General features: G+C 43.0%; 1 protein-coding gene across 4 annotated transcripts in view; it reads right to left on the reverse strand.

Annotated features, from left to right (window-relative positions):
- Positions 1–27,202, reverse strand: part of Lipa (lipase A, lysosomal acid type) — a 121,325-nt gene that overhangs the window by 25,100 nt on the left and 69,023 nt on the right. For 2 of the 4 annotated variants that reach the window (XM_087625213.1, XM_087625176.1), the window contains exons 3-4: positions 5,566–5,818; positions 4,198–4,315 (exon numbers count right to left, since the gene is read on the reverse strand). In XM_087625213.1, the coding sequence (XP_087481339.1) occupies positions 4,198–4,315; positions 5,566–5,670 (223 nt within the window). In that variant the 5' untranslated portion in view covers positions 5,671–5,818. Of the gene's footprint in view, positions 1–4,197; positions 4,316–5,565; positions 5,819–7,981; positions 8,176–27,202 lie in introns of those variants that run through there. The other 2 variants (NM_001439918.1, NM_012732.4) reach the window with 2 other exon arrangements.

Raw genomic sequence — 27,202 nt, forward strand, 5'->3', positions numbered from 1 at the left:
CACAGATGGCTTCTTTTAAAAGGCGAGTTTCCCTACAGAAAGGATGATCTAACGAAATCAAAACAACGGCCTGGAGTCTTTTCTGGTGGAGACAACTCACGCACCAGGCTGAGAACTTTCACCTCTGACTCAAATGGCTCAGCTGGCAACCCTTGAGAAGCCTGCACCTAGGCCACGCTTGAGAAGTTTGCTTCCTCAAGAAGTTTGCTTGCCTTCAGTTGTTTCCAGTTTTCACAGAATGCGAGCTCACCCGCCAGGTCATCAGATGCAGGATTTTTCAGATACAAATGAGGTATCTGATTTCCTAGTTAGGCAACTGTAACTGGCTGATTTCCCAGTGAGGCTTGTATTTTCCTTTTAATGCTGGCCCAAGTAGTATTTCCTTGTTTCAGCTAAATAACGTCTATATTATGGCTATCATGGGATCAGCTTGCTCAATCCTTATTATATAAGGACATGTTCTGAATTCAAGGAATATTACCTCTGCAGTCAAAATGCCCAAGGAACTGCCCTTTGCCTTGGCCGTCTCTAGCAGGAAATGACTGAATTGATCTCAAACTTGAAGATCTAGATACCTAGACATCTGCCAGACGTGTGTTACAACGGTGCAAGCTTTTCAAATCCTTGGTCGAAGCAGGAAGTGAGAGTCTTGTAATATTAACATTCATCATTAAGTCTGAGCAGATAAAAACAAAACCACTTCTCTATAAATGATTAATTTCTGTGTTTCAGTTCCCTTAAGCACTTAGCAGCCAATACAGGGGTAGCCCAACATGTGATGAGAATGATTGCTTAAAAGAAGATGGCTCAGTGGAAAAAGCTTTCCATCACCCACATTTAAAAGACAAACAAACAACCCTAAAAACCAAACCAAACCAAACCAAACACTAACATGGTATTAGACAGAGTCAGGAGGATTGTTGGGACTTGCTGGCTACCAGACAGGCTCCAAGCTCAGGAGTGGAGAATGACAGAAAAGAATGTCTAATGTCTCCCTTAGCATACAAAGGATATTCTCATATTCCCCCCGTATCTGCCCCCCTCCCAATGTATTTTAAATGGAAAATTGCAGCATAGTCTCCAATAGCTACAAGCAGAAATGTCTGCTCCTCCTGATGAGGTGAAACGTGCACACACAGCCAGGACGGACTACTAAGAAATGTATGTATCTACATCCATTAGATCCATAAAGACTATTGCCTCACACTGTCCCATAACAACTGAGATTTAAGGGACTTCCTCTGCAAAACGAGACAGAGAGGCTAGAACAGGAGGCAGCAGGTGGCAGAACTTTTAGGAGGACATGTTCACACAGAACCTTTGACACCATGTGAAGCTAGTCATGCTGTCTGAAGAGCCAGCCCACTCACCCTTTCTCTGTAACCTATTGCCCCCCTCAGAATGTCCCCCCTACAAATAAATGTCAGTTTAATATATCCTATAATTGCTTATAAAGAATAAGGCTATAGGGCATTACTTTCTATATGTTAAATGCATTCATTGCACAAAACAACACTAAATTTCCATAGACCTGCTTTGAGATTCATTTTCTCTGGTATATGGACACACACACACACACACACACACACACACACACACACACACAATGATTCCCTCAATATTCTCTCAGTTTCTGAGCTGTCTCCTGTGTCTAGATGAATGGCATCCAGATCATAAGGGGAAGAAGTGTGGTGGTCAGAGCAGGGAGAACGGTGTTAAAGAGTGATGGTTTCTGGATGGCGTAGAGACTGCGAGAGAATCAAGAATGATTCTACGGACGGCTGTGGATGGATCTTGGCATCCGTGCTTGCCTAAGCATGCACAAGGTCCTGGGTTCAATCCCCAGCACTGCCAAACAAAGGGAAATGACTTAGCAATTTCTAGTCTAGGTCACTGGAAGGGTGATGAGCTATTAATAGGGAGCCCAAAGGGAAGTGGCATTCACAAGATTGGTGCCATTTTGGGTACCCTGTACTCTCTTTGACTTTTTTGGTTTTCAGCAAGACAGATTAGCAGCACTGACCACAGTGCTCCTGAATAGACAAAATAAAGAGCTTCTGGCCAGCACTGGGACTTGGGCCATGGAGAGCGAACCATAGAGAACTGAGTCACAGAATTCCCTGAAAAGCCCCCTTTGAGGCTGCCTTGTAAACACATAGATCACCGACCTCTCCTCAGAATGGGGAAGGAAAACTAGGATCTAAAACTAAACACAGTTTTGACTCAGAGAACTCTCAGGCTGTGGTCTGAACTCTCAAGACAAGGGCATCCACCTCCCCGGCCTGCAAGGGGACCACCTTCTTTCTCCAAGGACTGCTGTCTCTTTGAAGCCTTTGCTTCCCTTCACAGAAAAAACACCTCCACTGGCCACAGTGGGATGTGTGTGCACAAGGCAAGAAAGATCTCTGTTCGCTTTAACTGCTGTGTGGAGACAGAAGCCTGAGGGTGGAGGTAGTACATTCTCCCAGTATGGCTTTGCCTGCCTTAAAAAATGGCGTGTAAGGGGTTGGAGATTTAGCTCAGTGGTAGAGCGCTTGCCTAGGAAGCGCAAGGCCCTGGGTTCGGTCCCCAGCTCCAAAAAAAAAGAACCAAAAAAAAAAAAAATGGCGTGTAGTAGTAACTACTACTTAACTAAGAACTTTAAAGGAAATACCATCTATACTCGTGTGTCTTTAGATAGGCTCTAAAACCTGATGCTGTGTAGGTTTTTTTTCTTTTTTGGCAAAAAAAAAAGGGAAGGAAGGAAACTATGATCAATAGGTTCGCTCTTGCACAAAATCTATACTTTTATGTGTTTGAGAGCAGGAAAAACAGATCAGTGCAAGTCACCACTCAATCGTTCTGTGAAACTCGCAAGGAGAAATGACAGTGTAGAGCTATTCACACTAAAACAAAATCTCAAATGACTTTGGAAGAGAGCACTGCCATAGCCACCTAAGCATTATTTACTCAGTGTCTTGTATGGAGGCAGAAAACTAGGCGTCTCACACAGCATGAAAAGAATCACAAGACAAAGCTCACATTCGCCCCAGATCTGTAGTTCACTCTGAATAATCACTTGAGAAGCATCTGAGGTAAAGAACACTCGTCTCTGGTTACAACCCCAACAGAAGAGGGAGCTAGCCAATTACCTTAACCCATTTTTCAGAAAATCAATAGGCCACCTTGAGAGATGGTTAAAAGCAAACCTATTATCCTGTTAAGGATATATACCTGTTAGGCGTGTAAGACAGTTTGTCTAGAAATTCCATCACCCACGTCAGGACCACAGTTTTGCTTAAGTTATAAGTTAATCAAAACTATATATAACTATAGACCCAGCTACAAATTTTTAAAGCAAATCTATAAGAACTTTTAATATAATCCTAGTGAAAGTCGGTATCAATACAAGCACGCAGAGAGAGCATTTTCTAAATTGCTATATTGTAGTTATATTATTTATTATTAATAAGTATTTATACTATTTATTGACTTGCACAATATATAGGTATATGTTTTGCTGTTGTTGACTTGTTTGAGCAGCAATGTTTGTTAGCCGAGAATTCAAAGTAGCAAAAAGTTCATTCACTTGTTAAGCCTTCCATGACACAAATATGCAATGGAGTGCTATGTATCTTCAGAGAAGTACTCTAAGAATTACTGGGAAGAGCTCTGTGATAGTAAATAAAAGCATGTTTTGTGAGTTTGTTAATAGCAAACAAATAATTTGAAAAATAAAACAATATGTCCTTTACAGCACCTTTTGAACTTAAAAGGTGGCAAGAGAAAACTAATCCACAATTGTTCCTAATGAGCATTTGGAAGGTACAAAAATTTTAAATGAAGATATTATACAACAAGAACACATTTTAAAAACTGGGAAGTAAGATAGAAAAAGAAGTATTTAGTGCTTATCTTTATGGTCTCTTGTTTTTGTTTGTTCGTTTGTTTTTTGTGGATAGTTTTTAAATTGCAAAAGTCAACTGTTTAATGCTCACAACATTAGCTTAGATATGCTCATAATAGTACTTTGTTTCTTAAGCGGTGAAATTAGTCAAGCCAGCCTTGCTTTAAAGTGGTTGCCCCAGCTTAGCTGGTACTTTGGCCTCCAGCGATCCTGTGGTAACCCTGTCAAGTGAAGTCTGAATTCTGTCACCAACTCAGACAACACAGTGACTTCCAAAAGCCGTTACACCTTGCTACGGTAAGCATCCATACCTTTATCAAACTGGTTCTTCCGCCCATGCGGGATTCGGTGAACACCCAGAATGTAGCCATCTCCTGTCTGTACTGAGTGCTCTTCGCCAGGATATCCCCAGTGCATGATTATCTCAGTCTGGGGAGAAAAGAAGACAACGGGTATTCTACGGTGGATGCTGATTCTTGCATCTCCAAAAGCATCAGGCAAAGGAGAAAACAAATGCAGGAACTTTTCCTTTCTTATAGCTTTTTAATCATTTCAATTTGACTCTTGACTCCACTCGATCTAGTAACCAAGATCCCATCTCAAGACCCAGCCAATTATACTCATGGCATTTAATCATCCTGCCACGTTCTACAGCAAGTGTGTCAAATTTGGGCTCCTGTTGTTTTGCATCATGCCAATCAGGCACAAATAAAGACTTCTTTTCTAAAGATGTCGGCTAACATTCTTCATGTTCTAAAGCTCCTGACCTAGGCAATAAGGCTAAAAAATGTCATTTGAAGGACATGAAACTGATTGAAGAAAAGGTGAAAAATGGGAAAGGGCCATTAAGTTGACCTCTCCACAAGGAAAGAGCCATGGGGCATGGCTGAGTGCCGACCGTCAATTACTTGAAAGAGCAAAGTGTCCATTATCCTCTCTGTCACAAATACTTGAAAGACAATTCCATCATTCCCTTAGGAGGGAACTGCTAAGGGGCTGGGGTATGAAGCCAAGGCCTGTGTCTAGCCATACTGTTCTATCTAGGAACTTGCTCCTGACATCTAGGAATTTGTCCATCACCTGTTTCTTCAGCTGAGTCAAATCCATCTTCAGTTTTAAAGCTGCTGTCTCTTCAATAATCTATATTCTCTATTGTATTCCTACATGTGCTTTTATCCAGATTTCACCGTTTACTTAAGATTCATAATTTTGAAATGCTTTAATTAATTCAGGTGGGTTTTGGGGTTTCTTTGTTTTGTGTTCTGCTTAGATTTTTCTAACGGATGGGTTCCTTCTAATATCTTCACGACCGTACTGAGTTGTGCTCCCTGGACATTCTTAATCGCAGCTCAGGGTCAGCACTCACAAAGGCATTCTCTTAAATGGCTTAGACGGGTTGATCAGCTCTAAAGTGTGTTTTAAGTGATTTAAAAACAAAATTACGAAAAAGAAAACATTATTTAGCGTAGGCTGTGTATCCTGTTCAGCAGCCTGATGACTCCGGATACAGAAACGGTATCTGAGAAGTGGGAAAAGTGTAGCAGAAGGCATCTACAATTCAGGAAAAGCGAAAAGTTTAAGGAGTTGTAAAGAGCCTAGGGTTGTGACGTCACAACTCTTTAGGAAAACGATACGTGTCATCGCTGCATTTCAAAAGCATGTGACCTTTAGAAACTCACCACATTCATGTTTGCTTCAGGGTCCACAGCTGATATGGTCCCCGTTGGGCCCCCAGAAAGCAGGATCCCAACGACGAAACAGATCACCCGGCCTAGCAGTTGCATCTTTCTTCCGTTGAGAGTAGCCAGCCGAATTTTACTTCACAAACAGGCCTCGATAAATTAGGGCCTTCTTTAAAAGTCTTAAACCAAGTTTAGGAGAAATCAAATCCTACACGGAAGGCAGACAGGAACCGAACGACTGCAGCCGTCTCTGGTAGGGGAAAACATCAATTTGTTTTCACTAAGAGACCTCCAGGAGCATCGCCCCCAGTTAGCACGCTTGGCCTCATACACTCATGTACCACCACAAAGTGAAACAAACGATTTCTAGAGAAGCAGAATGTAGAGGAACCTAGGAGAAAAAAAAAGGGCGAACCCTAGAATTCCTCCACCTTTTCCGCTCTGCTTTAGAGGTAAATATATTTTTAAGTTCAGCCAACGTCATCTGCCGCTATATCTGAAATTTGGTTTTTTCCAGAAATTATATGTCAGGATTAAAATCTGTCACCCGAGTTAATAAAAATGAAGGGAGAGAGAAACTCTCCAACTCTCAACAAAGATCAGATCACCACCCGGATGGCTCGAAATTACACTGTAGCAAAGCACTGCATTTGCTAACAGTGAGGTAGTTCGAGTCTCTAACAGTGCTCAGACTAAGGTTAGAATGAAGGCCTTTAAAAAATTGATATGATCATTTTTAAAGACAGGCGCATGTATTCCTAAAGACTTGTACTTAAATTATAGAAGCTTTGTATATAATGACCAAAAACTGGAGGCTGGAGGTGGGGGTGGGGGTAGGGGTGGGGGCAGTCAAACCAAATAAGTGTCTAGTTAGACAAATTATACGTATACATACTTCACCAGTGAGCACACAATCTAGACAAATCTCAAAATAATTATGTACATCAAAGAAGTCATGGAGAGGGTTAAAGAGAGGAGAGGGAAGGAATTGTTTCAATGTATATAAAACTTGGAGAAAATGTAACCTAGTTTATACTGGCAGAAAACAGATGAATATCTGGAGTGGAGAAAGGGCAGGAGGGGAAAGTCCCCAGGGACCTTCCGGATGGTAGGTATGCTCTTACTATGGAATATATTAATTTCCTGGTATTTGTACATGTCAAAACTTAGAAATTCCTACAATGAATCCTGCTAGTCAATGTTGACATCTCAATCCTGTTCTTTGAGAATAATAATAGTAAACCCATCATTCCACATTTCTTAGAAAACTGGATCTCAGGACACTGCGATTTCTCCTGAAGTGATCTTTTTTCCATGCAAGAGTTAACCCCCAGCATTCCAGACAGCAGAGGGTGATCTCTGGAGTTTGTCCCAGCCACACGCTCTCAGGAACCAGCGTGGTTTTATGCAGCACAGCCTACGGCTACCTTTTAACTTAAGGTTACTGTGCCAGAGGTCCTTCGATACTAGGGGAAAAAAAAAACCTGAAAGAGCGGGGGAGTGTTAAAAAAAATAGATAAAGGTTCTCAGCTCAACTTAAAAATAAGCACATTTATTTTTGGAAGCCGTTTTTACAAAACCTGATACAGTCTCCGAAGGGCATTCACACACAGGGGTGATTGGGGAAGCTACTTCACGTGGAAGGTCACCCATTAGACTTCCTTCCAACAGAGCACTGTTGCTCAAAAACCTTGACAAGTAATTCTCACAGAAGAGGTTGTCTGACAAGACTCTGAGCTGGGTTTAGTGTGCTAGTCTAGGTACGCAGGGCACCTTTACCACAGTACCTATGGCTTTGCAAAAATCCAATCCATTATCTGTCTGCCTTCATTTCACTGGAGAAAGGAAGTGGCGGTGGGGCAGAGCTGAAGTCTGATTCAACTTTGAGCCTCCAGGACTGTGGCAAGCAAGTCCTGCACAAACTAGTAGTACAAATGTTGCTTTTGAAAATCGGGCTGAAGCAGCTCGGCAGTTCAGAGGCAGATGAAAACAAAGGCGCGAAGTAGTTTTTCACTAACTGCTAACTAAGCTACTGGCAATGCCCAGCCGCAGCAGTGCCTCCTACAGTCTGCTGCTTCTCTATAACTCGACAGTACTGCTAAGCTCACGTTTCAAGATAATGTGAATAAATCAGTCAAATACTGGAAGCAGAGGACTAGCTGATTATACAGCATATCACCGGAGTTTTTAAACAGGACCCACGCCCAAGTCTGCTGTTGACCGTGCACTTAGCTAACACTACGTGGGAGAACTAACGGGAGGAAAGGATGAAGAGGACTGCCTGTTCCCAATTCCAAGAACTCTGGGCAGAGTCCCTGACTGTCGATCGCGCCTGTCCAGGAAGCGGGAGGGCGACCAGGGAAAGACAGTCCACTTCTTGTTGATACCCACAGAATCGCCGCCCCCAAAGCACCTTTGGATACCGGACACAGAACATGCTCCGGGAGCAGAGCAACTGGTGACCAGAGATCGTGGTGGGGGCTCCTCTCCCAGGCCTGGCGATCCGCAGGGCACCAGCTCCCGAGACCGCTGCACAGAGCAGGCCCGAGGCAGTCACTCACCCGGAGTAGTCCTTCAACCTCAGTCTCCAGGAGCAGTGCCCACTACAACCAGGCGAGCATGGCCAACCAGGAGCCTACAGACCTGGTGGGAGGGCCGAGACGCCCCAGGCCTTTCGTACAGCCAATCAGAGCAGTCCACCACCGGGAAATGCCCCGTGACTCCACCCTTCCCGGCCATCGGCCCAGCCCCAGGAAAGCGGACTCAGATGAGCATGCGCCTTCTATCTGCCCAAGAGACTTGGCCCAGCCCCGGACTGCTCTGAGCCGAGCCCGTCTGAGCTTCCTTCTGCTCCCAAAGCCCATGTGTGTCTTTTATAACTAGCACTTAGCAGGGCATCCTAAACTTTTTCCTCTCATGACCCCCTTTCACTTCAGAAATTGTCGTTCAACCTCCACTAGATAGGTAAACGAAATAGGTATACCAATCAAGCATTTTTTGATAATAAATTATAAAGAAAATTATTTCAAAACAATAATTTGGTATAGATAGATCTATATACATATATATTTGCCATTTTCTGCAAACAAAAACAAGTTGTTGTACTAGTGAGACAGATGTGTCAACTTTTACAAAAAGATGTCTTGACTGAGTACTTGATACTGCTGGGATCCATAAAACGGTTTTCAGAATTGGTTGATATTTTGTTTTTATAGGTGAGACCACTGCAGCCCATAAATACATAGCACAGAATGGCAGAAGTGTTTTTAGACACATTTCGAAAGTTGCTCGCAAGTTCTGTCCTATCTCTAACCAAACTTCAGTTTAAGACTTTTTACGAAACTCAGTCAAGAAACCAAACAATAACTTTTAAAATCAAACGTTGTAACACAGTACAATTCAAAGGTATGCTAATTTTTACTTATATGCTGAGGAGTGGTGGTGGGAAAATATTAAAAACCTCGGCTTTGTATAATTTAAGCGTTATCTTTCTATAATAGCAGAAAACTTTTATTAATCATTCCATTCGTTTACATCTTAAATGATATCCCACTTCCCAGTTAGCCCTCTACAAGCCTCCCTCCCACAACCTCCCTCTCATCCCTCCCCTTTGCCTCTATGAGAGTGTTACCCCACACACCCACCCCCTCCTGTCCTATCCTCCAGCATCTCCCTATGCTGCTGCATCAAACTTCCACAGGACCAAAGGCCTCCTCCCATGCACTGATGTCAGAAAGGCTATCCTCTGCTACATATGTTTCTGGAGCCATGGATCTCCTTGGTTGGTGGTTTATTCCCCGGGAACTCTGGGTGATCCGGCCACCTGATATTGTTCTTCCTATGGGGTTGCAATTGCCCTCACCTCCTCCAGTCCTTCTGCCAGCTCCCCCATGAAGGTCCTTGAACTCAGTCTGATGTTTGGCTCCAAGCATCCACATCTGCATTGGTCCATTGCTGGCTGAACCTCCCAAGGAGCAGCCATACCAGGTTCCTGTCAGCAAGTGTCCCTTAGCAACAGTGTCAGGTTTGGTATCTGCAGACAGGATGAATCTCCAGGTGGGCAGTCCCCGGAAGGCTTTTCCTTCAGACTGTTTCATTTTTTGTCCCTGTTTGTCCTTTGGACAGGAACATTTCTGGGTTAAAAACTTTGAGATGGGTGGGTGTCTACAGGTTCTCTCTCTCCTTCTCTGCTAAAATCATCCCCATTGGGTCCTGGGACCTCCAGTGACTCTCTCCATTTCCTCATCTCCCCTTTACATATTTTTATTCGATTTCCTGACCCTCTGTACCTCTCTCCTGTCCCCTCTAGTACCTGATACTACCCCCTTCTATTTCCTTCCCTTTCTCTCTCCCTCCCAGGTCCCTTCCTCCCTCCACCTCCCACAATCATCCTGTTCCCCCCTCAATGCAAGACTGAAACATCCACACCCTAGTCTTCCTTCCTCCTAAGCTCCATATGGTCTGTGGATTGTATCATGGGAATGTGAGGTTTTGGACTAATATCTACTTCTCAGTGAGTACATGCCATGTGTGTTCTTTTGATCTGGGTTACCTCACTCAGCATGATATTTTCTAGTTCTATCCCACCTGCCTGGGAATTTCATGAAGTCATTGTTTTTAATAGCTGAGTAGTATTCCATTGTGTAGATGTACCACATTTTCTGTATCCATTCTTCTGTGGAGGGACATCTGGGTTCTTTCCAGCTTCTGGCTATTATAAATAAGGCTGCTCTGAACATAGTGGAGCATGTGTCCTTGTTATATGTTGGAGCATCTTTTGGGCATATACCCAGTGGTGATATAGCTGGGTCTTCAGATAGAACTATTTCCAATTTTCTGAGGAACTGAGACTAATTTCCAGAACATTTCATCCTAAAACAAAAGAATATACCTTCTCAGAACCTCACGGTACCGTCTCAAAAGTCAACCATAAAAATCAGACACAAAACAAACCTCAACTGATACAAGAACACCAGTTAATCCCATGTATTCTATCGGACCACCATGGACTAAGGCTGGTCTTCAATTGCCACAGAAACAACAGAAAGCCTATATATACATGGAAGCTGAACTACTCGATGATAACTTGGTCAGGAAAGAAATAGAGAAATTAAAGGCTTTTTAGAATTTAATGAAAATGAAGGCACAACATATCTAAACTTATGGGGCACAATGAAAGCAGTGCTAAGAGGAAAACTCATAGCTCTGAGTGCCTGCAGAAAGAAACTGGAGAGAGCATACACTAGCAGCTTGAGAGCTCTAGAACAAAAAGAAGCAAATACACCTAAGAGGAGTAGAGGGCTGGAAATAATCAAACTCAGGGCTGAAATCAACCAGGTAGAAACAAAGAGAACTATACAAGGGATCAACAAAACCAGGAGCTGGTTCTTTGAGGAAATCAACATGCTAGATTAAAGCCTTAGCTAAACTAACTAGAGAAAACCGTCCCTAGTGTGAACAAGGATATTTCGGCAGTCTGTCTGTGGTACATGCTGGCACACAGGGAACAAAGCAGCACGTTTTACATGGACAGAACCTAGACTGCAGCGATGTGCATGACACGGTCAACTCGTCATCCCAGAAACACATCCCATCCCTAGGTGTTTGAATTTGAATCTACTTTTGGTAATTACACACTCAGGAGCCTTTTAGCGTTACTAATTTGTTTGTGTGACGCCCACATGTGGGACTGTAACCTATGGTTTAAAAAGCTAGGACATAGAACACACGGACTTTCTAAATGAAAACAAATGAGCACCCCCCACCCCACCCCCGAAAGCACCAGGGAGACTGCATCCTACACACTGCGGAGCTAAGTCCTCTCCGTGAGATCGCAGTACAAGACTCCCGCATCTCCGTTTTTCACAAATAGAAACTGAGTTCAGAAAGGCGGTTTTGCCTTAAGTCACTGAGATAGAAAGTGACCTCACCCAAAGTGCAATCCAGGAAAACTAGAGTCACTCTGTAGTCTGTGAATGAATGAGATGTGCAAACAAGCCATACTACCAAGAAATCCCTCCACCCAGATGAGGAAAAACATACCCGCCCCCTTCTGGCTTTAGACCATTGTAATATACAATGCCTTGTGAATAACTTAGATGCTATAAGAGAACGCTGCTGGCTGGGGGTAGTGGTGAATGTGCTCAAGTTAGACTTTTTTTTTTCTTTTTTCTTTTTCTTTTGGTCCTGGGGACAGACACCAAGGCTTCACATATGCTAGGTATCATTGTTAGGGTTTTGAATCTCGGCTCGTGCCCTCAAACACCACGGTTCCACATGGAGTGGTTTAATGAGAGAAGAGTAGATGAGAAGAAAGGCAGCCAGCCATGGGCACATGGAGTGGGGGGATGGGGGCAAGAACAGAGAAAAACAAAGAGCAAGAGGGGTAAGAGAGGGTAAAAGAGAGTAAGAGGAGGAGGCGGGGCAAGCATCCCCTTTTATAGTGTCAGGCACAGCTGCCTGTTGCCAGGCAACTGTGGGGCAGAGCATACCTGAGTGCTGCCAGGTAGCTGTGAGGGTGGAGCTTAAACAGAATACCAACAGTCATAATTAGATTCACTTGTAAATTAGACTTCTCTCAGCAAATGAAACCTCATCTGAGAAAACGCTCCCTTGTATTTGCCAGAGGAAATTTCTGTAGGGGCTTTTTTTTTTTTTCCTAATTGATGTAGGAGAGACCAGCCCATTGTGAGCAGTGCCATTCCCTGGGCAGGTAGGCCTGGGATATGTAAAGATATTAACTGAACAAGTCAGAGGAAGCGAGTCAGTAGCTTCCATTCCTGCTTCTGGGTTCCTTCCTTGTGTTCTGCCCTGAACTTCTTTGATGTCAGACTGGAATCTCTAAATTGAAATTAACCCCTTCATTCCCAATCTGGTTTGGTCATTATTTTATAACAACAACAGAAAAGAAAGCAAAGCAAGTATTATAGTATGAGGTGACAGTAACCTTTTCTGAAAATAGTCTTGCCTTCAGAGAGACTAAACTTTTGCCAGACCTTGAAACTAAGTTGGTAATCTGCCTCGAGATCATTCTACCTGCTTCAATTTAGCCTACCCTGAAAAAGACAATGTAACGAGGCTAGCTATGTCTTGAACTTTCCATATAATCACCTTTTACAACCTAAGCTAAAGATCCAACTTTAACTTTAAATTATGTACTCTTCCATGCCTCTGACCTAACTTAGAATAATGTGGTATATGTGTGTACGTGTGGTGTGTGTGTGTGTGTGTGTGTGTGTGTGTGTGTGTGTTATGGTTATGATTGCTGTCCAGAGGTTGATAGCAATATTAAACAACAAATATGCGCCATAAATGCTGGAAGCAACATGTGGATATGGTTGATAAGTTCCACCTGCCAGTAAGTGCTCTTCTGCATCAGTTTCCCTGGTAAAACTCTGTTAAAAAGTTCTGGTTAAAACCATATATCCTCCTACCCTTCCCATACCATGTTTTTTTGTGCTGTGCAGTAAGTACAAAGCAAAGTCCTTTGTTAGGAATAGGCAAGTCAGAGGGGAAACAGGGTCAGATCAGACATACAGTAGAGAAGCAACAGACAGGTCATAGACCACAGTCTACAGATAGATGACACAGGAAGAGGAGAGAATGCAAACACAGGTTTACTCTAAACTACTTCAAGGGGAAGTCTCTTTCATCCTTCTGTAACGTGTGAACCAAGCAAGAGAGCTACAACCCCAGCCGCAGGATAGGTACTTCACATTATAAACATATTGGCAGATACTGAAACAATAATACTATTATAAATTGTGCTTTCAGCCGTGATGGAGTAACAATGACTAGAGGTGCTTACACAACCGGGGAAAAAAAGAGCAACTTAGGAAACAGTTGTTCCCTATTGGACAGCATACAGGTTTGGAAAGCAAGCTCCAATAAAAAGAAAACAAGGAAAATGAACCCTGAAGTGCACAAAAGATTGCCTGTTGGGAACTCCCAGGTTACAGACCAGAGCAGAAATTCAGATACAATCCAGCCATTCCTTAGTGTCAGAGACAGGAGACTTCAGGGAGACCTGGGGCAACAGACTGGTATAGAGGGGGCTGAATCAAAAGAGCTCCCCTAAAGTCTTCGATTCGACATTGACCATACCTTGCAAGTGAAGAAATAACACTACACCGGGCTGGAGAAAGATAAGTTAATGTTGTTGAAAATATGACTATTGGAGTCGACTCCAAACGATTCCTAACTAAGGTGCCCCAACAATTCAATGAAGAATGACTGAACTTTGCAAGGAATGACACTGGAAACCTTGGTGGAAGTATGCCATGGGAGACAGGCTTTAAGGAAAGACACCCTGTTTCTAGTTTTCTCTCTCTGTGCTGCCTCAGCCTCCTGCTCCTGACACCAGGCCTGCTGTCTGCTGCCATTACTGTCACCACCATTACTCTGACCCCTGGAGCTGGATGCTAAACAACAACAGAAACAGAAACCACAAACCCTCTTTCTTCTAAGAGCATCCTTGGTAGTGGTGTTTTTATCATAGCAACAGAAAAGAGCCAAAGCCTCTTCTACAAAACCCAGTAAAATTTAAAAAAACAAAATTAAATTACATACTTCCAACATATAATGGCACAGAATACACATTATCGTTCTGCAAGGGAAGAATGGGGCTACGGGTAACTGGACCAAATAAAGACCAAAACCCAGAAGGGAGGTAACAGCAAATGTAGCTCCATCTGCAGTCCCAGCAGATTTTGATGCCTCTGCCCCTCTGCCTTTGCTGCCTGCATAGTTGGATCGCTTAAAAACAACACACACAAAAATGTGACCTGTAAAAGAGGAAAGAACAAAAAAAAAAAAAACTTTTAAAGATCTTAAGAAAATACTCTTCAAAAGGCTATCTGGGATGATGAGGTATTGCTTTATCCCTACGAGGACGGCCATGATTTTTTTGAGGCTGATAATAGCCAATGTGGATAAGGGCTAGAAGGAATTTGAACTCCCACCCACTGCTGGTAAGAAAGTAAAGTGGTAGAGGGAAACGGTTTGTAGCAAGTTCTAAATCAGAACTTGTTAGCTATAAGTAAGTTCCTATAGCTATACACCGAGACTTTATCCAGATGAACAAGCAAATGACTAGGATTCTCAGACACCGTTGGCAGGGATGTAAAACAGTGTAACCACCGGAGAAGATGAAAGTCACGAAGACACTTATTTTTTTTTTTGACCCAAATACTCCACTCTTTAATATTTAACCAAAGAGAGAGTGAGTTTGTGCCGTCTCCAGCATGGCTGTGCAAGAGGTGGTATGACACAGTTCTTGCCCCTGGAACATCACCAGGCTGTTGATCCCACGTGTGCTATGATTGCTGTTGCCCTGAAGATGATCTGCTGTCTCTTCTATTTTACTTCCAACCATTCTTGCCAGGGACTAAGGTGGAGCCAAAGGCTTGGAGCCTGGGAGCACTTGTAGGGATGATAATGAAAGACCCCCAGAGCAGGAGACCCTCACTCAAGTCTCGGGATGACACGACCCCCCCAATAACTCACACAAGACCATCCTTGCTGTAATCACATGAGGTTTATCAATAGGAACCAGTGCACTGAGGTCAAGACTCATATCCCACGCAGGGGCAGTGGAGTTCGACCCCGAGAGGCTGGGAGAAAGGGTATTTAAAGGGAGAAACCACAACCCAAGGGGGCAGGGATGGCGTCATTGGAAAGTGTGAAGAATAACAGTGAAAAATCACAAGGAGAAACTCTCTGTTTCTCAAGATTGTTTAACTTTATGGTCCGCTAGTTCCTGGGAGAAAGCTGTTGAACTGGTCTATGTAATTACCTATTCTATAGCCCTAGGAGAGGCTTCCTGGAACATACAATTCTGGGGCCTAACCTGTTTCTTTCTTCTGCTCCAAACTTTTATCTAGGGGGGCAACCTTAAAACTTCTACCTTTCAGTAGGAGCTTTGACTGTCCCCAGTATGTGCCATGTAGCTACACACACACATCTCTAGAAAGATTCGTGGCAACCAGTCTTGTAAGGGCAACACCCCTAATCCCTTCCATATGTAGATGAGGCATTCCTAAGATCTCAGACCAAGACAATAGGAAAAGAGACAAGACCATGGTCAAGCAGGCTCAAAACGGAGTTCTCCATGCTAATTAAGAGGTCTGGAGAGCATTGCCAATAAACATTCCTTCCCAGACACTCCTTCTCAGGCCCACTCTGAGAAGTGGGGTATGGTTTTATGCATCCACTTTCTGCCATAACAATAAACTGTTTGGAACCATGGACTTTTTATAGAGATCCACAGTGGGGAGCTGTGGAAAAGGCCTTCACCTACAGAGGAGCAGCCTAGTCTCCCTTGCGTTCCCAGCCACAACCACCACCAAGCCTGCCACTGCCGAGCCCAGGACTACCACTGCTTCGATTAGCTAGAGCAACTCCCCCACCTCCCCCTGCCCCCCACCCCTCCCCCCATGTCCCAGCCCCAGCCCCAGGCTAAACCCAGTCTGAGGGCCCCTGACTCTGCTCTATCCTCTTCTACAACTATCAGTGGTGCCTCGAAGTTTAAGAACCTGAGAACCCCAGGCCCCAGCCTTGTGGCAGGCCCAGGGACTCTGGAACCTGCTCCAGTTTTACTGCACCTAAGACTGCTTTTTCACCCCTGGAGTGGTGCCTCGGAGCTTTCCTACAGGCCAACATCTGACCTGGATTGGTGGGGTGGTGTGGAATAAACCCAGTCGAACTCTGTGTTCCCCCTCCCTAAGCACCCCCGCCCAGTGGTAAAGCGGATGGGGACCAATAGAACCCAACATACTTCCCCCATTATTCAGAGCTAATCGCCCCATAATAAAAGAAACTGATGGGGTTGTCAGGAATGAGGAATGGAGGAGGTGATGAGGCTTTGGAGGACAAGGAGTAGGTCTTCCGTTTGGCCATCTGGGCCATGGTTAAGGATCTAGACAACATAACCACAGAGATTCCAAAAGCCTACACGGTCCTCTGTGGAAATTGCTCATTACAAGACTTGGCCTTGAACTTGGAATTATATGAGATACATGCACCCTCTGTTCCAATGACTGCAGCATTCATTAGCCAGGGTGAACTTGGGGACATTGGGGATAGAGCATTAAAGCAGTCTCAAGAAGAAAAGGCATGGACAGGAAAAGAAGAAATCTATTAAAAACAAGCAAATGATCGATGGGTTTATCTTATAGGAGGAAGGCTTGTATGTGATCCAGAAAGAAATGGAATAAATAGAATAGGAGAGGAAACAAAGACTAGAGAATTAAAAGATGCAGTGCAAGCATATCTTGGCACATTTCCTCAGTAGGTAAGGAGTGCTTACCACTGAGCTTAATGACCTGAGCTGTTGTACCTCCCTAAATGAGTGCCTGAACACATACATACATACATACATACATACATACACACACACACACACACACACACACACACGAGAGAGAGAGAGAGACGAGAGAGACAGAGAGAGACAGAGACAGAGAGACAGAAACAGAGAGACAGAGACAGAGAGAGACAGAGACAGAGAGAGCAAATAAGTAAGTGCAAACATTTTTTTTTTATTAACTTGAGTATTTCTTATATACATTTCGAGTGTTATTCCCTTTCCCGGTTTCCGGGCAAACATCCCCCTCCCCCCTCCCCTTCCTTATGGGTGTTCCCCTCCCAACCCTCCCCCCATTGCCGCCCTCCCCCCATAGACTAGTTCACTGGGGGTTCAGTCTTAGCAGGACCCAGGGCTTCCCCTTCCACTGGTGCTCTTACTAGGATATTCATTGCTACCTATGGGGTCAGAGTCCAGGGTCAGTCCATGTATAGTCTTTAGGTAGTGGCTTAGTCCCTGGAAGCTCTGGTTGCTTGGCATTGTTGTACTTTTGGGGTCTCGAGCCCCTTCAAGCTCTTCCAGTTCTTTCTCTGATTCCTTCAACAGGGGACCTATTCTCAGTTCAGTGGTTTGCTGCTGGCATTCGCCTCTGTATTTGCTGTATTCTGGCTGTGTCTCTCAGAAGTGCAAACATTTTTAAATGTAAAAATACCAGTGATTACTACTAACTGAGTACTCCCCATGGGGCAGGAAGGAGTCCAAGTACTTTCTCTGTGTTACCCAGCAGAAGCAGTTACCCCTCAGCAGGCTGTCTTTCTCATTCTACGGATGAGATAAACAGCCTGAGACAGAACTGAGCAGAGCAAGAATACCTGACTCCAGAGTATCGAGCTGGAGCATGAAGAGGAGCTTGCTAGTCCCAGTTTACCACAGAAGTCCTTTCCTCTGGCCTGCACAGGAAAGTGTGGAGAGTCACAGCCTGGGCAGATTTTAGAGATTAAAACTGATTGTTGGAGGTGGGGCGGGGAGTAACTCCATGGGTAATATACACCTAGCACGCACAAAACCCTGAGTGCACTCTCTAACACTCTACAAACCAGGTGTGTGGCACTCATCTGCCATCCCAGCACCCAGGAGGTGGAAGCAGGAGGATCAGAAGTTCAAAAGCATCCTCCCGTGAGCCTAGGATGCGTGGGATCTTGACTTGTCTCAGGAAAGTGAGGAAGAATAGATCAAAACAAAACAAAACAAAAAACAATAAAAAACAAACAAAACAACAACAACAACAACAAAACACCCCTTGAAGATCTTCTGACCCTTCTCTGCCAGAAAAAGACAAAAGTTCCCCCAGGAAAATTCTGGTTCCATATTTGACATCATGCCCTACCCTGGTACACAGAGTATCTTACTAGACCACTGTCAATGTTTGCTGGTCTGAAACAACCCTCCAGCCTGCCCTACACACATGTCAGTGCTTAAGGATTCAAGTCACACTATCTCTATGTGCTCCAGAAATTCTAGTGACTGCCCTCCCTCCTAAAGGAAAGCTTTTCTTTTCCTTCCTTCCTTCCTTCCTTCCTTCCTTCCTTCCTTCCTTCTTTCTTTCTTTCTTTCTTTCTTTCTTTCCTGATGTAAGTTATGATGAATTCGTTTTTAGGGTATCATTGAAACAACCAAATAAAACAAGTTACAGAGAGAAATGGTAGCATGGGGAGGTGGGGGGTAGGGGGGCGTGTTAGAAGAGAAAATGGTGAAGTGGAAACCAGGACTCTCAAGGTTTCGATGTGTGAAACAGGATGCCATGGTAGCTTCTTTGCACTATTCTGGGCCTTCCAGTTGCTTCCAGTTAATTAGTAGACAATTACAACACATAGCACATGCCAGTGCCAGGAGAATTTCTAGACATTTCTGAATAAGAGCCCATTAATTCCTAGTACAAAACTCCCTTTGATTCTCTTTAGCAATAGCTGTGAATGTGCTCTGAAGATCCAGCCCTGAGTTAATGAGTAAGTCTTTGCCTTAAGTGACCTTCCACATAAATGTACCTGGGCACCAATGCCCAATCAGACAGCACTCCCAGGAGCCCTCAGATGGGTTGCATGTGCCAACTTTAAAGGTTTAATCAAGCCTTTAATCTGTTGTGGGAATTGGGATTTAACTTTTAACAATTAAAGTTCAGAAGAGCATGATACAAAAAAAAAAATCTCAGCCTAACTTCTCTTAAAAATACAAAAAGGGGGCCTGGGGCCTGGTCACACAGGATGACAATGTGACAAACAGCAAGTGCCACTCTGGACAAGAGTTCTGGGGCTCTTACAAATGTTACCTCCCCTTATCATCCACACTTGTTCTTTCTGCCGTCCACCATCCTTTGAAGGATATCTGCTTCTGCCCATTCCTAGGCTGATGAGGTCTTCATGCTATGTCCTTGTCTACATTTTCAGCCCTGAACAAATGTTCTCTCCGACCATAAACTATCACATGCAATATGTTTCGGTTCCTATGAAGCCATCTCTTCTAAGTCTTCTCCTTGCTACATCTTCATCCAGTCCACAGTCCATTCTATACTCTATTGTGAATCTCCTGCCTGCTCTATACTGGGTCTGCTTCTAAGGTCCATCCCAAACACGATTTCTCATGAAACTAGTTTCTGCAGGGTCTCGAGTCCTTTACCGCCCCTGGACATACCGATGCCACATAAATTTATTAAAAATATATTGTTAAAACAGTAGTCAGAAAGAACATTTTCAGCAACTTTTTAAAACACATTGTCAGTGTAATGGGAACTGTGCACGCTTTTCTACAACAGCTAGCGCATTTCTCAATATTTCCATTTCTTGGTATCTTCTCTGTAAAGTGGAGATTATGAGAGTACTCACCTAATATGTTTTTAAGGATGCTAATGAAATGTTTATTACCATGCATTATATTGAGTGACACACAGGGCTAATGAGATGGCTTAATGCCAGGGGCCTGATGACCTTAGTTCAATCCCAGGAATACACACAGTACAATAGAAGGACAGACTCTGAGAAATTGTCTGACCTCTACAAGTGCTGTGCCACGCAGTGCACACTCATATACACATTTACACACACACTAAACTTGAAAAAACTGTTAAGGACAATGAATATAAGAACACTTAAAACGTGTTTAAACAGCTTCTGATAAGTGTGCATTTGTTATCTGTTAGTCTAGGGACTCGGACCAGCTCAAGTGTCAAGCATAATTCTGACAGGACTTGCCCTTCTCCCCCATTCTCTCTGCCTTGCTAAATCCATTAGATTACATTCCTAAAGCTAGCCCCAAGGTCCATTCCCTTATTTGATCACTTCCTCCTCCTGAGAGTAAATACCAAAGATCCAGCTACCAAAGTCCAGCAATCAAAGTCCCTTTTGGCTCACCTAATTAACATGTCCAATCAAAATGAAATATCTTATCCTAACAGGAGGCTTCCCCCTTTTCCTTTGTAAACTGCCATTTTCCTGTGTGCCACATCTGTCTGCTCTCTATCCAGAGGCAGTCCCCTGTGCCCTCTGGGACAAATTACCAATGTATTTTTTTTTAAGTTGCTGAAAATATTCTTTCTGGCTAATGTGTTAGGAATGTGTTTTTCACTGATTTATCTGGAGCTAGTATATCCAAGCATGGTAAAAGGCATGAGAAGCTGCAGAATCTGTGTCTGTAACATGTGCATACCACATGATGAGGTGTTTGATTTTAATTGAGTGTGTTAATTAGGTAAGCCAAAGGGGTTTTTGATTGTTGGGCTTCAGTATTTTGGTAGCTGGATGTTGGTCATCAGCCTCAGAAGGAGGAAGTGGTCAAATTGGGAAATGGAGCTTAGGGGCTAGTTTTAGGAGTGCGATCTCCCTCTCCCATGTTCTCCTCTCACCTTTATCTCTGTCCTTCTGGGGCAAATAAAATTTTGTGCTGAGAATTTGGTCTTGGGGACCCTGAGCCGATACTGTTCCTAAGGGTTACTATCATTTAATCACATATGGGACACGTGTCATCCCACAAGTGACCCGAGTTAATTTAATAAAAGTAGAAAGGCATTGAAACAAAAACAATATACGAGAAGTTTACCAATAAGAGAAAAATCTCTGGAAACCAGGGTGTGTGTGTGTGTGTGTGTGTGTGTGTGTGTGTGTGTGTGTGTGTGTGTTTGTGTCCAGACCAATTTTTATAATAACAAAACATTTCCTGTATAAAACTCTGTGTTTCATTTTTTAGGATTGCAACTGTATGAGTGAGGTTCTCTTGATTTATTCTAAGTCACTTGGTTTGTCAGTATTTCTGAGGTAGAAAGCAATTTATGTCCAGCTCTAAGAATAAAAAGTTATGTTTATAGCCATTGATTAGGTATGGTAATTAGCCTGAAATTTTTTTAAGTTTTTAATCCCTTTTTTTTATTGTAAAGCAACTCTGCCCATTTCAAGTTATTAAGTACCTTAAACTTTCTAATTTGTGCAAACCAGGGACGATCCTTCCCAGACATGTGTGTGAAAACTAGAATTCTGCCAATCATTTATAACAGTTTTTGCAGAACACACTGATTGCAGAAGCATTTCCTGTGCTGGGTTCTTTTTATGCAACGGAGGCTTGATGCAGAGAAAATGCCCAACACAGGTCATTTGGAGTTGGTTTGTTAAAGTCACCAGTTTTAGATGCTGCCTCTAAAGGGACCATTGCTGACATGTGACTTGAACAGAAGTATATAGCATCAGCATTTCTTACCTTTGTCATCTACACTGAGGCAATCACCAGTGCATTTGTCCCATAAACTCCATGGGAGACTTTGATGAATGTTAGACTTTAAAACTTCTCAAATCCTTAAAAAAATGCACAGTGTGTGTAAATAACCAACTGTGTCCTTTTGTACACTTTGAAAGATCTCAAACGTATTTACAGACACAAAGTACAAAGTACAAATGCTTATATAGAAAGCTGTCATATTGCCCTGTTTAGGAAACAATTCAGTGACAAGGGGAACATCTGTACATTTTCAGCACAAATTTAAATATTTTTAATCTATATTGGTTGAAAAGTAAGTTGTAGAACACACAGACAGGGAAATCTGGCCATAACTTCTCCAGGATGCTCACATAAAGCAGTAAAATGGTGTTTGGCATAAACAAACTGTTAACATTTGCTTCTCTTTACCATGAGATAACCCCAGTTTAAGAAATACTGCACGAAAATAACCTGGGAAGTCCTCAAAAGGCTATGACTGGAGTCAGCGTACAATTCTGCACGCCTGCTTCTAAGGATACACTTGGGGCTGGGGATTTAGCTCAGTGGTAGAGCGCTTACCTAGGAAGCACAAGGCCCTGGGTTCAGTCCCCAGCTCCGAAAAAAAAAAAAACAAAAAAAAAAAAAAGGATACACTTAAGAGATGAGTGTTTGCACACGTCACGACTTGTCTGTGCACTTTCATGGCGGCATTATTTGAAGTAGCCAAGCTTGGGAAGCACCCAAATGTCCACCACCTGATGAACAGAGAACTACATATGATATACCCACATAGTAGATACATGGACATAAATCAGAATAAAACACTAACCCCTGCTACACTCCAGATGACCTTTGAGAAGCCCAAAAGAAGTGGGTCTGTGGCTACGGAGGGCAGATTATTGGTTACAGGGACTAGGATAAGGACGGAATGGGGATTGGCTACTAATGGGATGGGATTTGCTTGGACAGTGAGTGATGAGAATGGCTTGGGATTACACTAAGTGGATAATGGGATGATTATGCCATGCCTCTTAGAAAATGAAAACCCACTAGAAAGGATGAGGCTTTCGGCGTGTGGTTTATATCACAATAAAGCCATTTTAAAAAGACATGGGCTTGAGCAAAGGTGTGGAAATCATTGAGCTGTGATTCAGTTCCAGGTATGGTTTGGCAGTCTGTCCTTGTAATAAGTCGGGGTTTGCTGCTGTGGTTTCCATTTCAATTTACCCGTTCTTCCTCAAATTTCAGCTGTCCGCAGGCCATGCATGATTCATTTTGTCACGAAGAAGAGGGGAACTGAGTGTTGTTCCTGAGCGCAAGGAAGAAGTCAACCCACAGCTCAGAGGTAAGATGAAGAGCCCTCTGCTGTTCTTGGTTGTCCAGGTGGGGGACAGTAAGGAGGAGGTGGCTGGGGTGCCATCATGTGCAGCCTCCAACACCCCTGTGATGATGTAAGCTTTTATGGATATGGAAATGTTTGTCTTTTTTATTCGTTCACTCACTCATTCATTCATGTATTATGTGTGCGTACGTATGCATGTATGTATGTATGTATGTATGGTGTATGCATGTATGTATGTAGTGTGCTTGTGTGTGATATATGTATATTCATGCAGGTGTGTGTGTGTGTGTGTGTGTGTGTGTGTGTGTGTGTGTGTGTGTATACCTGTCATGTGTCTATATATAGAGGCCGGCAGTCAGTGACAAGTGTCTTCCTTTAGTTTTTCAGACAGGTCTCCCTCTGAATTGACTAGAGCAGCTATCCAGTGAGTTCCAGGGATCTGCTATCTCCAACGCTCCCCTCTCTTCCAGACACTAGCACAGCCTTTTACCTGAGTACTGCAGATCTGAACTCAAGTCCTCTTGCCAGCACAGCAAATGCTTTACTTACCTGCTGGGAACCTGCCCGACCTTAAGGGAACAGAGCTGAAGTGGGTCATAGCTTTGGAAAAAGGCCAAAAGATTGATGATCTTCTGCCTTTTAACTCTTAACTGTGCTGGGGACTGGAAGCTGATGGCTTCTGGAGACTGAACACTCTCTTGCTTATTCTGTGGCTGAAAATTGCTGGCTTCTTTTCTCTTTATCTCTCTGTGCTTTATAAATCTCTATGCTTTATTAAACGCCAGAGACTTAACCTCTCTTTTTGTTCTGTGCTTAAATAAGTGTGGAAGACGTAACTCTTTCTAACTGTTCTGTGCTAAAAACCGAACCCTTATTCTGTGTTTAAATAAGCTCTGAAGACTTAACTTTTTATGCTTATATATATATATATATATATATATATATATATATATATATATATATATATACACACACTGGTCTCATACCTGTACCTCTCTTACTATTTGTGCTTCAATAAGTACAACACCTGGAGAATTAACACATGATGTTTAGCAGTGGGGGATTAAGTAAAGGATTAATTGATAGGGCTCATTTCTCTGTCAGCTAGGAGCCCTAGCTGGCAGAGGCTCTTGAGCTTGTTAACTCTTTGTGAACCAGTGAAAAAAAGAAAAAGAAAGAAAGAAATTCATTTGCATAGACAATGTGCACAGACATGTGTACATTCATACACAACATTCTGGCCACGTCTGACCACCTGTTTCATCTACTCCACAAGTGTTCATGTATATTTACACATATACAAACAGACATATGCATTATACATTTGGTGGGCGGACAGATAGGACAGAGCCCCCCAAGTCAACACTGCATTTCTTTGGCCTTTTTATAGACAAAATTTCTTAGAAAATTACCTCATAGATAAAATATTACACAAAAGGGGAGTTACAGAAAGATGTTGATAATAAGTTAAAACAGTGTTTCATTCTGTAAGCTCATTATAAGTTCAAAGCAACAGTTTCATATGGCCTTGCCTTATCATAGTGCACACCTGTGGCTTCATCCTTGGACCTGAATGTTTTTCCTTGAACACAAATTTGTCCCACTATTTCTCCTTTTAGTGTAATTGTAAAAGCTCACTGTATCCCTTATTATGCAGCCTTCACTTCCTATTTTTGAGGAGTGGGCACATTTTATTTTCAATTCTAACTTTATTAGATCTTTCTAGCAAAACAACTAAAACTATCTCTTAAAATTTTCTTCTAAATATCAAAGCAGGAAATCTATAAAATCTTTAGTTCTTCTAAACAGTATTAACTCATGTATGCTCATCTTTATGTTTGTGTTCATCAGCGGGAATTTTGCTCAACAGGGTGAGCTAATGCCCAGGAGTCCTTTGGGTATGCAATAGTGACATATCACATCAGGAAAGGCATACCATCTGCAAGAAGCAATCCTGAGATGAAGTCTTTTGGGACTTTGCCTCTCAGAGCTCACAGTGCAGCTTGGGCCATTCAGAAAGGTTGGCCACCTCCAGGAAGCCACCTACTTGTCACCTACTAGCCTCAGCCTTTCCTAAATGGCTCCTGTCACCTATTGAGCTATCTCCCTGTGGCATTTTACCGAAACAGATAGTTATTGAGGAATTTTATTTCTATTATACATTTATATGCTATTTTATAACTGAATGAAGTTGCACTTACATCTTAACTGTCCACCCAATCTGCATGCTTTCCTCAGTCTGCGGGTGTTGTGCATTTTATCATCTGAAGAGCAATCCACGGTGTACAAGACAATAAAGTCAGAGAAGACAAAGGAAAGAATGTACTATAAGATGTTGAGTGTTCATTTTGTTGTACATGAGGAATTAGAGAGCGGGCAGAGACTGAGCCAAATCCTAGAGACTTTTGCAATGAGTGGGTAAGAGAACTATGGCTTTAGGAAGCAGATTTGGCCTCTCCCACAGGGTCCCCACTAGTCCATGACCCTGGGAATGTGAAAGAGGACATCACTGTAGCTTCCTCCCAACTAGGTTGTTAGGTGAGTTGCACGATCATACTTGGTAGATCCAGTCTTTCCAACAGTTTGCAAAATTCCCAAAAGCACACAACAGAGCAAGTTGCCAGCTCATTCACTTCTTCCTGTTCTAACTTGTGCACCTGATGCTCATTTACATTGAACAGGCTGAACTTGTCGGGATGCTTCCACCAGGAAACACCCATTCCTATTCTCTGCTGCGTTGTTTTAGGGCTCCCCACCCCAACCCCCCATAGATCCATAGGCTGAACTCATACTATGTTATATTATTCCATTTTCACTGACCCCTGCAGAGTTTCTCCAATTCTCCATCATCTCAGGAATACACTGAAGTTGGGGTGCAACCCTGGAAAACAGGTGTGTGGGGTGTTCTTTCTCTCCTCCCAAGCCTTTCCCATTTCTGAAGTTCCCTCATCCAATCCCTGCTTACCTAGCTAGATTGCTAGATTCATCAAAAGATACTATGATAGGAACAGGTCTTTTTTTTTTTTAATGTCTGAGGCCATTATAGTCTCTGTGGGCAAGCATTATTAATAACTCTCTTTTTAGTATGTATACCACTGTACCAACTTTTCTGAAATTAAACTCAGAGGATAGCATCTGACAGCTGCAAAGGAATTCATGAGCATTGAGATATGAGTTGAGTGGGACTGGACCTCTGCCAGTCCTTTCTCCCCTGAGCTCGGCATAGCCTTGGACTCTGTGGCCAAGCTGTTCTCACGGCCTCTCCATTTCCTTTTGGTACCTGCTAAGGTCTCCCACCCCTAGGACACACACTTATGTGTTCCCACACCACTCCCATCCACCTATGATGATCATGGAATTTCAGTAATTCTTTTTCATGTTTGGATTCCAGATTTTTCCAAGTATGCCTTGATTTTTTTTCCTATCTCCACCATATCTCTATTCTTTTGATGTCATAAGACTTAGTGGGGAGCACAAATGTTTGACACTGAGACATGACATCATTCACAAAGTTATTCGTCAGAACCATATAATCAAATTATGAAAAACAAAGTCTCTCTCTCTGTCTCTGTCTCTGTCTCTGTTTCTCTCTCTCTCTCTCTCTCTCTCTCTCTCTCTCTCTCTCTCTCTCTCTCACACACACACACACACACACACACACACACACCTTGTGTTCTACATAAGTCATGATGTTGGGTTGAGCCACATTCATGGCTGCCCTGGGCCATGGGTTGAACAAGTCTTGGCAGAGTGATCCACAGACCAGCAGACTGACATCTTTGGGGCTTATGTAAGACTCAGGCCTCATTCAGAGAGATTACATAATGGTAGGTCTTCAGGTGAGGACTGTCTAAGAAACCAATTAAAAAAATCCAACAGCTTGATTTCATATATTAAGCATATTTCCATTACTGTTCTAGTAAATTCCATTTAAGCAATTGTAAACTCTTTGCTCAGATTTCATTAGGTAACCTAATAAACTGGAGCCTAGGATTTCTTCTCATTTCACAATTACTTTTTAGGAAGGGAACAACACAAATTGCCAAGCCATTAACTATAGAGAACAGTCCCAGTCATTGAGTCAAGATAAGGCGCACTAATATGTTACTGTTGACAGCTGAGGTACAGTTGGGAACAACCAGCAAATGCTTCGCAATGTTTTGTAACAACTCTCATTCTGTTTTTCCTGGAACTGTTCTTTGTGAACAAAACAGACAGTAGAATGTCAAGGCCAAAAAACCTTGATTTCCCCT

The sequence above is a fragment of the Rattus norvegicus genome, chromosome 1 (assembly GCF_021556685.1).
Source record: "Rattus norvegicus strain SHRSP/BbbUtx chromosome 1, alternate assembly SHRSP_T2T, whole genome shotgun sequence".
In the NCBI taxonomy this organism is placed as follows: Eukaryota; Metazoa; Chordata; class Mammalia; order Rodentia; family Muridae; genus Rattus; species Rattus norvegicus.